This window comes from Ambystoma mexicanum, chromosome 7p (assembly GCF_040938575.1).
Source record: "Ambystoma mexicanum isolate Mex_15411 chromosome 7p, UKY_AmexF1_1, whole genome shotgun sequence".
NCBI classification, from domain to species: Eukaryota; Metazoa; Chordata; class Amphibia; order Caudata; family Ambystomatidae; genus Ambystoma; species Ambystoma mexicanum.
The window spans coordinates 241,858,922-241,872,027 of NC_090939.1; the positions used below are offsets into that span (position 1 = coordinate 241,858,922).

A 13,106-nucleotide genomic window follows, 5' to 3' on the forward strand; every position below is an offset into this window, starting at 1 on the left:
CACCAGAGAAATGAGCTAATAATAATAATGATAATAATAAAGAGCTGACTGTGAGCCTGGTCCAGGAGCTGAGGTGCAGTTGATGGATAGCATAGAATACAACAATATACCATTGATATGGTAGGCATTCTAAATATCTGGTTCCAAGCCTCCATATGGGACGGACATATCCTCCATGCATGGGTAGGTTCAGTATCCCTCCATTGATGATCGACAGTTGAACAGTTCCACCCCCAGACTAGCTAGATCCTCTTCCGACAGGTCGGTGCAGGAGGTCTATAGCTGACTCATAGCCTTAAGGTGGCAGCTGTCCAACAGTGAAAGATTGAGATGCCTTGTCTCCACCAGGAATCTGCTTTCAACAGTGGCCACCTCAACGGGAGCATTGTAGAGCTTCTGAAGATCAGCCAAAGAGGGCAGCAGGGCTAAGGGCTTGCTTAGTGGGCTCTGCTGGAGAAAACCTCATTTCGGCATCAGATCAGGATACAGAAGAGCGATGTGGTATGAGTGGTAGATAGTGGTAAAGGATGTATCTCTCTACCGCCTTGACAGATCAGCCTTATGTGGCACAGCAAAATCCTAATCGGAGTGAGAGAGATCAATTTGGGCATCAGAAACCTAGTACCAGACAAGCATGTGACATTCCTGGACACCAGAGAACAAAATGTGTTAAAAAAGTGTCAATGCCATAGGAGTCTACACTATTGGAGCCATGTTGACCAATCTGTGACAAACAACTAAAAGCAAGGGAAGAACAGGAAATCAACCACATGGATTTCTGTTTAACAACCATCAAGCATGAGCTGACACCACAATAGCTGAAATCAATTCCTACAAAAACAGAGTTGCTTTTATAGTCAGGTTGAGGTTAGACCCCCTCCCCCCCAACAGAGGGCTAAAGGAGGTTTTACACTTGTGGAAGCCAACGTCTCTACATCATGAACTAATTACAGGGGAAAGGGCAGGCTGAAGCACAAGTCAGTGCTTCCAGAATGGCTACAAATGAAAACTGCCATGTAAAGTGCAACAGGCAGCACAAGTAATAGTGGGTGGTACGTGCACCTTTCATCTCACTGCAGGTAGAGATGGCACAGTCTCCTGTAGAGACTGTAAGATGGGACTATGTCAGCAAAAGCAAAATGGTTCAGTTAGCTCCATAAAACAATATCATTGCTGCAACTCGGGGGCCCCTTTTGACACCTTTTGTTTGAACCTTTTCAGAAAGGGTAAAAATAAAACGAGACAGTGAGGTTTAAATATAAGAACTTTTATTTAAAAGTATAAGGCAAGTGAACAGAGCATAATGATTGTATATTTACTTGTAAATACAGCAATAGATTGTACAATTTGCACAATGACTCCTTGGGTATTTAACTATATATTTAAAGGTACAATTTAAAAAAGATGGAATGCATAGATTCAAATTCCAGCGTCAGAAATATGCCTGTTGAAAGTAAACTGGGGCAGGGAAAGAACTTTAGTGCAGCTAGCGGGCTGGCTGCTGTCCAAACGCTGCAGCCTCTTCGTATTTAAAATAATAACCCTCTTTCTTATAAGTAACACTGGCATGAAAATGTTTTGGAAAATCTGCAAAGAAATACAGATTATATGAAGTACAAAGTGAAGTAAGTATTGCACAGAAATCTGAATTAAGATTTCTGTTGTCCATCTAGGCTCTTTGTTGGGAAAGAAATATGTTTATAAATTCACAACACCAAACTAAACAGTGGTTGGCAATAAATGCTTATCAACCATCAGAGCAATTGTTCAGGTTTGTATGCCTGTCACAGCCTATGTCTCTGTATGCAAATCACAACTTATTAAGTAATCCAGAAAGTATATAATGACATAGCATTACATAGGATGGGTCTGGTAACCTTGAGGCAGAGTGATGCTTAGCAGCAGCAGATTTGGCAGCACAGAAAGTACCGTTATCACCCAGGCAGGTAAAGGCGTATAACTAAGCTCACAATATCTGCAGCTTAGATAGCACATTTCACATTGCACGCAGCTCAGGTCCAACAAGGATCTATGCATTTTCTATCAGTGCTATGCGGGAGCTATAACGCCACTGATTAAGTAATATGCTGTAGAGAAATACAGCAAAGATCAAAAAGTGGGTGAGGGCATGCCCCTTTACTTAAGTGATTACTGAAAACTGAATATCCAAATTTTTGGGGACACATAATATGCAAGACCCACAAGATCTTATGAATAGGTATTTTGATTGGAAATCTATTCCTCATCCTATATCCTAGTGTGTCTTTTTTAAATCCTATATCACCTTCTGGCAGCTTTGTGTTCTGTGGTATATTTCAAAAATATTTATTTGGGGTGATAAACCACTTCATCCTTTCCTTTAGACTCAATTAAGACCAACATCGCCAGATAGTCTAAAATAAAAAGAAACACGGTACAAACACCCCAAAAAGAGGTAAAAAAATAGGTAATCCAGAAGATCTGTAGCAAATTACAAAATCTGTTAATACGCAAAGGTTTTCAATTATTTCCGCACCTGTATCCTATTCTGTACTTAGGAAATGCAATACTGTAGAGAGAATCGGATAAGAGGCAGAGGAGAGTATAGTCAGTATTTCACTTTGCTCATGTTAGATTTTAGGACGATATCCAATATATCAAATAAACAAATCACTTCATTCTCTTAGCAACATCTAAATATGCACACTCAATCTCGCGTTCTGCGGGGCAGGTGTTCACAAACTCATCTCTGACGTAAGCGCTGCTCAGGTATCTCCAGACTCCCGTCAAATCTGGTGGGATTTGAAAATTCCTATATTTCTTTGCCACCACCTAAAAGCAGACAAATAAATACTGTTACAGGAAAGAAATGGTGCAGCTGTAAAAGAACAAAAATAACTAGGAAACATTTGAAGGTACTCAATGGCAGTAAAGGAAACATGTTAGTACATGTGAGATTCAATTAACTCTACATTATTTTGGGTTTAGATCATTCATGGCGGTAGCAGATACAGATATTTTCTTAAAATATGCATGAATTCTCTTTGGAAGACCTTTAGAAATGGATTATGTACAGTAGCAGATCATACTGCTACTGTAAGAAATGCCATAACGCATACTCTTTCTCTGGGTTACATTGCAATGGGGGGCATATGGTGGGCCATCAGTGATGCCCACTCTTTCAGCCCCTTTTGGTTTCTCATGCAGAGCTTTTTGCCTGCAGAGAAGGGAAGCTGCTGCGCTTCCCTCCACTACATGAAAGAAATCTTTAAAAATCTTCAAAAACTTCAGGTGGCTTCTGACTTTGTTTTCTACTTTTTCATCTTGGTTGTAGGTAAAACATAAGAGCAAAATATATGTGGTGTTTCCCATGGAATAATGCATTCAGCAAATACCCTATAAACCATAGTATGGTGGGTGGTAAAAGTACCCAATATTGAAAACGTTGCTTGTTTTTGCTAATGCCTTGACAATGGGGGACTTGGAATCTTATACTCCTGCAAATGATCTTTAAAAAAAATGACAGTGGTAATCAGTTAATTGCCAAAGGGATATTGTGCTTTTTAAATATCTAAGACAATAGCATTTGTCTTTTGCATATTGTGTCTAGAAGTGTGATTTTACTTTCCTACAGAATTTCCAACATGCCGAAACAGTAGTAGTAATGAGATTATAGAGTGGATTCTGGCTTGGGGACTGGGTGGGAGGGTAACTATGCAGAAAGGCACTGGAGAGTTCTGCTACTTTTCTCCAGCAAACAGCTGAGCAGTGATGCAGAGGGTCTGAGACCAGCACTTACATGAATATAGCGCTCAACTTTTCAAAACTGCAATATGGGTCCTTTAACAAAATAATTGTGGTCAAGCTCAACTTTCCAATGTGATGCATTTGCTTGGTTAGGATTTTTTAAAGTTTTGTTTACGTTTAAGCTAGCTAGTGTATCAATTCGATTATGAGACAGACGTTTTTAATATGCCGGGTTAGGGTTCCAATGTGTTCTTACACCTTTTTATGTGATAAAAGTGTGAACAAATCCTATGCAGGTTTCCATGGTCCTGGTAAACATGTTGTATTTGCTGCATGCCCAATTACCCACACTGCGAAATAAGGTAAATACTGCATAGGATATATTCAGATGGTCAGTAAAAACAGATGTTATTTGATATACCACCTTTTTTTACAATGAAGAGATAACTCATAAGGAGGCCTATGAAAACGTAGTTGGATCCGCCCTCCCTGCAAAAAGCCACTTTGTGGTTGGCGCCTTAATTAACACTGATAAGTTAAACAAATAATTAAAACAATGCTGAGTAGCCAACACAATGTAACCTAGAGCAAAATACAAAAAAGGGGAAAGGTGGGTATCTGATTGGCAATTGGAAGGCCCATTCCTAAACTTGGCATAAGAGGGCACATTGAGGAGACACTTTGATGACCAATATCCAAAGACTTTGGGGGAGTAGAACCCTTGAAGATGAAGACATGGGGATTATATCAACCGGGAAAGTGAATCCTGAGCATACAGAGAACCTGGTTGTCGACAACATCAAATCACACTGATAGGTGTCGATCTCCAGGCCTCAAGGGCTGCAAACTTGTCAGATTTTCAGGATATGCCTCATTAATAGTCCTAAACTAAATTTACATACACACATTCTAAATGTATGCAAATATATCTCATGAATATTAATGAGTGGTATCCTAAAACTCCAAAGTCATCACCCACTGTTTCGATGGTGCACCCAAGAGAAAACCTTGACGGCCAGGTATGAAGTAGACGATTCTGGACTCTACTGCTACGGCTCACTCCAGTATTTCATCGACACATGGATGGTGGATGTTTGGACACTATTTGGACATCTGGGTCAGGTTGGATTTTTGTTTATATGGGGTCGACTTGTTATTGGTTTCAGTGTGTGAAGATGAATTTGCATTTGCATTTATTTAGATAGCCAGTAGAGCCTTCACAAGAGTAGATATGGACATCTGGGCATTCCAATTTACTGGGGAGCTTACATTAGTAGAAAAGGAACAGTGGCAGATATATTAACCAGTAGAGAGGTGATGGAACAGCAAGAGACGAAAACACTGCATGATTAACACATACAGAGAAGAAGATGGACAATATGGAGCATCCACATGTATTGCACAAATTTCCATTCACAGTATACATAGGACACTATTAAAATGTACAGAGAGCAAAAATGCCTGAGGAGTATTTAGATATACAAGCTGTACCTGGCATGTCAGATGTTGATCTAGTGCTCTCTCTCCCTGCATCTCTCTGCACACAGAGACCAGTAACAGTTACGTACCCTGGCACAGGAGTAAACAAGGGCAGTGGAATAGAGAGGGATTGGAACAAAGAAACACTAAATGGAACATGTGGAAGACATTGAGAATCCAGGTTGGGGAAGTGAACCCCAAACAATACTTGAGAAGGATACACACTTTGTGTGGACCAGTGACACCTGGAGACCTCGGCGGGAGAATAGACCAAGGTTGGAGGTGAAGAACCTGGTGTACCCTACTTGGCAAGCAAGTGGGCCAAAGAGGGGGGTATTGTGAATAAGGTTGCAGACCCAAAACAAGTCAGAAGAATAAGTTTAATCTGTTGTGACTTTATTGCAGCCTTAAGAGGCAGGTCTGCATATGAAAGATAAACCTTGAACAAATACTGGAAAGACCCAGGGGAAAGGGAGTCCAAACTCCAAATCTCATGTAACTTTTGTTTGCTTGCCTACACTGGTTTTGAACCTCACTCCGACAGCCCTGGGGAGCAGGTCTTCCCATCAAGAATCACGCTGGTAGAATACAAGAAAGGCTGTGGGGGAAGGGGAATCAACCCCAAGCCTTGTGAAACTTACATTTACGTTTTTGGCACCCTTATTGAACTCTCATTAGGACGGCTTGTGTATAAGATCGGGCTGCAGGTCAGCAGTCAAATGGCCATTTAGCCTTTCACTTTTTCTTTAGCATGTGGGGGATAGGATAGATTGTGGACACAGGATGTGGGCTATAATTTGAACAACCTGACGAAACTGACATTATTCTTAGTTAGTTTTGTTGAGGCAGGGAACCCCCTCATAGAGGTAGGGCTAGTTAGGACATTCTTATTTTGTCTTGAATAAATGTTTGTATCAACCAATATACCACCCTTGTGTCCGTCTCTTAGTCCCAGACCCTCACAGTGCATACTGTAAACATTGCCTCGTGCTCACAGGAGAAGAGACTGTTGGTTTTAATATAAGTACACCCTTTCTAAGAAGGAAGGACATTTGAGAGACAATATTATGAGGGTATTCTCTGCAAACACACAAATAAAAAGTGAATTAATTAACTGTACTTATAAAGTAAACTGTATTACAATGTTGATTGTGAATGAAAGGATAATAAGAACATTACACCTGTCTTGCTGAGCAAAGCACATTATCATTCAAGAATGCACAGTCCCTTCCACATGAGGAAGGGGACAAATGGCAGCAACAAGTGTTTCAGGCTGCTTTGCATAAAAACAAAGTGCATTTTGGGATCATATGAAAGACCACAGTGCTTTACATGTCCCAAACATATCTGTGATGAAACCGTTGAAAACCTTAATCATTAAGTCATAATGCAGATTGGGCTTGGTGCTCATTTAATTTGTCTCACCATTACATTATTTATCCTATCTTTTTTTAGAATTGCTTTGAATTTACTGGTGCATCTCTTTCCTTTTTGGCAACACATGAGCTTGACGAAGCTGACAAAACTCCAAGTCAAGCGGAGCCCCGGAAGCCGTCCATTTGTGGATGGGCAACATCTGGCTCAATGGGAATCCGATTTGGCACATTAACTCTACTATTTTCAATCTCCTGCTAACTAACTGACCAGCCAGTGAAATGCTAATAATCCCAAACATAAAGTAATTGATGGCCCAAACTGAGCAATTCAGGAATATCTTCAGGTGGCTGAGGGTCTGTCAATCAGCAAAATGTGTCAGTGGGTCTTTAGTATACCCTTGCCCTCAACTCCTACTAAGAGTAGGTTCAGAGACATGACACAAAGAATAACAACAGAATCATCAAAGTGACTCCTGAATATAGGTATGATGTGGATGACTACATTTCCCTCACAAGGGCTTGGGCTGGACGGGGAGAATAAATTAAATAACAAAATTCAAAGATGATTTACAGTGGCACATAAAAGCAAACATAAATGGGTTGGGCAGAATCTCAAGTATAGTTTACTACTAGATGGCGTTCTAGGGCACTGGCCTAATTTGAGCATAGCATTCGAAGAACGGAGAATCAAATGTGTCGTTGAAAGGCAACACCAGGTTAAAGAATTTATGAATACTTCTAGGCTCGGTGTACAGCCAAAAGCATCCCATGAGCGTTTCTCCCCCTTGGAAGCAAGCATGCATGTACATGACCCATGTTTGCTTAAAAGGTTTGCATACTTCATATTTTGTATCCAGTACAAACAGTCCATAGTGTAACACAAACCTCAACGTCTATGGCATTTGAGACATAAGAGCTGCGTCTAAAACGTAATGCTTGTACACTGAAGATGGAGTTTAAGGCAGCATTGAGATCATGCAAATGGAGCATTGCCAATGACATAACATGACATGAGAAAATAAGTGAGGTAGATGAAACAATGAAAATATAGACAAGTCAAACCTTAATGATGTGGAGCTTTGGTAAAAGGTTGCAGTCTGCTAACGTGAGCTCATTGCCATCCAGGAATTTCCTACTAGAACTAGTGATGTCTTCAGTGCTATAGGCATCAATCTCATCAGGCAATGGGGTATTTAAATAATTGTCCAGTTTCTTTAGAGTCTTGAGTAACGCCTTTTCCAGATCTAAGATTAGAAAAGTGAAAGAAATTGAAAAAAATCACAATCAGTTGTTATAGAATTTCTTAGAAGGTTTGCAAATATTAAATATCCATACGAATATTGAAGGTAAGGTTCAGAGAATCAGCAACATACGTAAGCATATGTAAGTGTCTGTTTACCACTTCTATTCCTGAGAGGAGACGGAGACTCTGGTCTAGAGAGTCCTACAGAGACTGTTTGAAATTATTTGCAGCGCGGAGCGCGCGCGGGCGCGCGCGGAGCGTGCGCGGAGAAGTGGGCAAAAAGTGGTCTGTCGTGGTCGTGGCAGTCTGTTTACCACTTCTATTCCTGAAAGGAGGCGGAGACTCTGGTCTAGAGAGTCCTACAGAGACTATTTGAAATTATTTGCAGCGCGGAGCGCGCGCGGAGAAGTGGGCGAAAAGTGGTCTGTCGTGGTCCGTCGGGTGACGGAGGATTGAGATACCCCACTTCGAACAACTGACATGAGTCAACGGTATGGTCCGGCCATCGACCGACAAGCATTGATAAGCACCCACGGTAAGTGGTGAGGGGGAAAGGGACGTCTGAAAGTGGGTGATTCGAGTCACAACAGCGTCATAACAGCACTCAGTCCCGCAGTAAACCACCTGCTTTCCCTCGCCACAAAAGAAATGACGTCCAAGTTATTGAGAACTTCACAAGAAAATCACGAGTGTGAGGAAGAGGACGGGCGTTGTCTCTGGAGCTCTCGACCCAAACTTGAGGGAGGCAAAACCCTCTGCCTACCACAGTATGGAAACAGCATACTTACATCAAACCCTAAGCACGCCCCCCAGGTCACCACCAAAATTGGGCGACATAGCAATCAGCTGAGCAGTATGAAAAAACCACTGCCGCTTTGTGAACAACAAAACATCAATACCCGCCCTTCCATACATGCACACAGCTCACCTGGAGGCTTCGGATCCCAGGAGGAGCTGGATGCGGGTGGCGTGGACGCGTCGCCTCGGAGTCGGGAGCCTAATGCAAGGCTTCCGCCGCCTCAGCCCGTTGGTCCGGTTTCTGTCCTGGTTTCTGCCCCGATGTTGCCTTCCGGAGGGAGGGCGGAGCGTGGCGGTGCTGTTGACATAGAACCGGGCTGCGAGCGGCATCAAGCAAGCCGGTCGTCAAGTTCGAGGGAGAGACTCGTCACTGGGGCCGAGAAGACGGAGAGCAGCGCACTCGAGAGCTCAGACATGGCGTCAGACGAGGCGGCTCCCAATGCAGTAGCGGCCTCGGCGAGAAAAGGGGCGGAGTCATCCTCCGTGCAGAGCACGGCCGTACAGGTTCATACGCCGGCCGAAGGCCCGCCTGAAACAAACAACATGACAGCATCTGACTCAATCACCACCGAGACACCTCTCAAGAAAGACTCTCAGATGCCCAACATCAAAAAGAGAGCCAGAGAGCATAGTGGGCACTTAGAAAGTGCAAGAACGAACAAAAAAAGAAATGGAGCTAGCCAGAAAAAAATCAATGGCTTAAAATATCAAACATCAGACAGAAAAAAGAAAAATAAAGACAATAATATACCCAGACTTGGAACGACAAAAAAAAAACCACAATGCAAATACTAACAGATTTTTTTAAAGCAAAATTGACAACAAAAAACAAAGATTACAAAGAACTTTCTGACGCGGAAATGTTGGCCGCCGTCAAAGAAAACTTCCCATGCTTCAAAAATGGAAAACTCGATGATGAGAAAATTGTGAAGCCATTGCAAATAACATCACAACTTAAATCTCCCTTGGAGTTACCGAGTGGAGCCTTGGGGGAAAATCAGCCAGGATCCCACTTGTTGTGCACAGACGCCAACAAATCCAGCGAAGCTTCTCACATGGGCTCGCCGCAACAACAGTCCCAGGCAGCAACGGTGAGAAAAGGGCCTGCGGATACACACCGCTGCAAGGAAAACCGCTTTCAAGGGTGGCCAGATCAATCAGAAGACACCATCGACTTGGACCCAGTCATAGAGAAGATCCGACCAACGTCAGAAAACAAAGACACCAATCCTCCTCAGCCTGTGAGTCCCGTGCAGCAACACGACAAGTATTACAACGAGGAAGCCAATGCCAATGAAGACACGCACAGAGGCTTGACACACCCATCTCAACCATGCGAAGGAGAGACGACTGTAAACACTGCCCCCTTTGTCGACAAAACACTGGACAACAATCTGAATGAGGGAGATGAAAAAGAACAAGACAAAAGCGTTGAGAAGAGGAGATCCTTCATAGAATGTGCCAGACACAGCGCTGCAAACAAACCACTCAGTCTTAGCAATGGGTGCCAAACGCCAAGGCGCAGATTCAGCGAACATTCGCTCATTGCAGGCAAGGTCAATGCCACGCAACCAGGCCCTCCGATGCCTGAAACACCATCAAAGAAAGCTGACCTATTGAGCATCATGTCGACCATCTGAATAGCTTTAAATCCATTCTGCAAATTATATGAAACGCTCAATGAGACCACAAAGGATCAACAGGCAACGATCGCCATGATCTTGACGAAAGTCATTTATCTGGAGGCCTTCATCGCAGCTAAAGAAGAGAACAACAGCTATGAAAATAAAATAGACAAACTGGCGAACCAGTTAGTAGAAAAAATAACATCAAAAATAGAAAAAAAAGACATCCAGCCAACAAACGGAACGATACTGCAGGAACCAAAGAGGCAGGTGCCCAAACAACACCTGCAACTGACTCAACGGAAAACATTGAAACAAAAAGTAGTCTAATACAACACGCTGATAAATCAGGTGCTGAAAGTGAATCTACTAACATGATAACGGACAACGGGAATACACCTGAGGTGTTCCTAGTTCTAGATAAAAAAAAAAATACCAATCCTAACACCATCAGTGGAACTACAGAAACGGCCTATCTAATCTTTGACAAAGCACAGGCAAGGTGCAAGAAAATGCCGTCAGGCAAGATTCCCCTGCCAAATGAGAAACCAGCTAAACCATCAAAGCAAAACATCAAGCAGGCACAAGATCGCCTGGCAAGTACTGGTGATCGTAGCATAGTGCTGCAAGCCACTCACAGTCATTCTACTCACGCCAACACGACTCAATCGAAAGCTGAATCACCGAAATCTGCAGCGGAATTCCTAAAAGATGACAATCTAATGAACATCAGTGTTTACTCAGATGAAGGCGACGAGCCACACACAGTGTACGCTCCCAATACAAAGAACAACAAGACTATATCAGTATCTGACAGCGAAATGCCATCAACATCTCAAGGAAAAGAAATGACGAAACACGTGGAACGAGACTTCGAAACTATGGAAGAAAGGCGTAACCGTTTAGCTCAGGTTTTCGGCCAAACAAAACCCAAGAGAGTGGAAGTCTCTTTCCGTGATAAATCTAGTGAAGAGAAATTATCACGTAGATCCCCACAAATCGACAAAAACAAACCAACTGATCATAAGAGAACCAAAACATTGACTGCAAAATTAGCAAAAGACTCACAAGCAACACGTTTCGCTTCTGAAAGAGAAGGTTCGCCGATTAAAACAAATAACAGGCGACACGAAAACGCACTAAAAGACGATTACAACGTTCAAACAAAGCCGAGAGACAAAACTGATTTGAATAGGAAAAAAGTCAGCTACAGATCAAGAACAGATACCAACACAAGTCGCCATAAAGAATCCCTCGAATCAAAATGGACCGTGCAAATGGTGCAACGATCTACCAACAAAGATGAGCTCACGCTGAATAGAAGAACAGTCATGGCAATACTGCACCAGGTACCAAATCTCAAAGACATAAAATCAGATGATTTACTCATAGTTGAACCATGGCATGAAAGGAGTAAAGCAGCACCTCGCTTGTACATAAGGTCTTATACCGTTTACAAGCAGATAGATAAAAGCAAATCTGACATCCACAATCTCGGCTTCTATGTAGATATGATCACAGAAGAAGAAAAACAAAGGAACAAAGTGGATGAAAAACACAAGAAAAACGTCAGTTACACTGCACAGACAAAAACGTACGATCGAGACAATCAGAACTATTGTGAACAAAGACAAAACAAACATTACTTACCACAAAATAAGTGAAATCTCTCAAACCAATCTCGCAACAAAGAAGATCAAAGAAAGAGCACACAAGTAAGAGACAACCCAGAAACCTCAAGGAAATCAAATTACGCAAATGACGACATCTCAGATAGAGATCGCCAGGCACAGGAAAAATCCCACAAAGCAAAAAGAACCTTCTCACAAACCACACACAACAGTTATACACCTCAAGTCACGCCCACACAGGCCGACAACAAACAAGGAATTTGGGCCTGGCTACCAAAAGCTCTTACCATGCATCGACATAAATAGCAATCCATTGACAGAGAGCGCAATCCACCAGCAACACTTCAACATGAAAATCATCATCGCAAAGTGCGACTCTGTTCGTGGAACACCAGAGGGCATTCACACTTAACAGTTCCAGGAGACGTCAACCTAGGGCAATACAACATCATATGTCTCCAGGAGACATGGCTAACAAGTGCACCAACCCTAGAGGGTTTCGAGATAAAAATGGCCCCAGCAGCCAAGGGACATTTAGGGCGACCAATGTCTGGGCTTTTGATCGCATGCCGTACCGGAAGCGGACTCTCCATTGGCCCAATCGTAACTGCAAACCTGTCCCTCCTGGCAGTAAGTGTCACATGGAAACAAGAAAATAACACGAAGAACCAGAAAGCACCATAATTGTCATCAATGCATACTGGAATCCAGCAGCAATCAATGGTGAAAACTTCATCACCATGTGTGAACAAGTAATAGATGAAGCTATCTACAAGCTGTCAGTGTCCGCGCTACTGATATGCGGTGATCTAAATGCCGTATGTAACACCAAGAAGAGCTCACAAACAAAAAAAACATCTAACAGCCACAGAACAGCGAGGCAAAACTTGGCTTGATCTGACTCGTTCAAGAGACCTGCATAATCTCGATCTCGCCTTAACACAACAAAATTGCATACCGACATGGGAACACGCTGAAACGAGCGAGACTATTGACTACATATTTGTCTCCAAATCACTGTTAAGTGCTATCACGTCCTTTAATGTGCGTCGAACAGCAGCCAGTGACCACAACCTCTTGGAAACCAGTTGGACAATAAACAGTGCAAAAAACAAGGGCACAAATATGGACATCGAAACTAATACAAGAGGAACCAGACGCAAACTGAGCACAGCCGCAATCAAAAATCTTACGCAAAGATACAAATACGCAGCACACCCAGCCGAGC

General features: G+C 42.6%; 1 protein-coding gene across 5 annotated transcripts in view; it reads right to left on the reverse strand.

The window, feature by feature from the left end:
- Nucleotides 1-1,246: 1,246 nt before the first annotated feature.
- CLIC6 (chloride intracellular channel 6) overlaps nucleotides 1,247-13,106 on the reverse strand; it is a 235,892-nt gene continuing 224,032 nt past the window's right edge. For all 5 annotated transcript variants that reach the window (XM_069636142.1, XM_069636146.1, XM_069636144.1 and 2 more), the window contains exons 5-6: nucleotides 7,644-7,825; nucleotides 1,247-2,811 (exon numbers count right to left, since the gene is read on the reverse strand). In XM_069636142.1, the coding sequence (XP_069492243.1) occupies nucleotides 2,650-2,811; nucleotides 7,644-7,825 (344 nt within the window). In that variant the 3' untranslated portion in view covers nucleotides 1,247-2,649. The remainder of the gene's footprint in view (nucleotides 2,812-7,643; nucleotides 7,826-13,106) is intronic.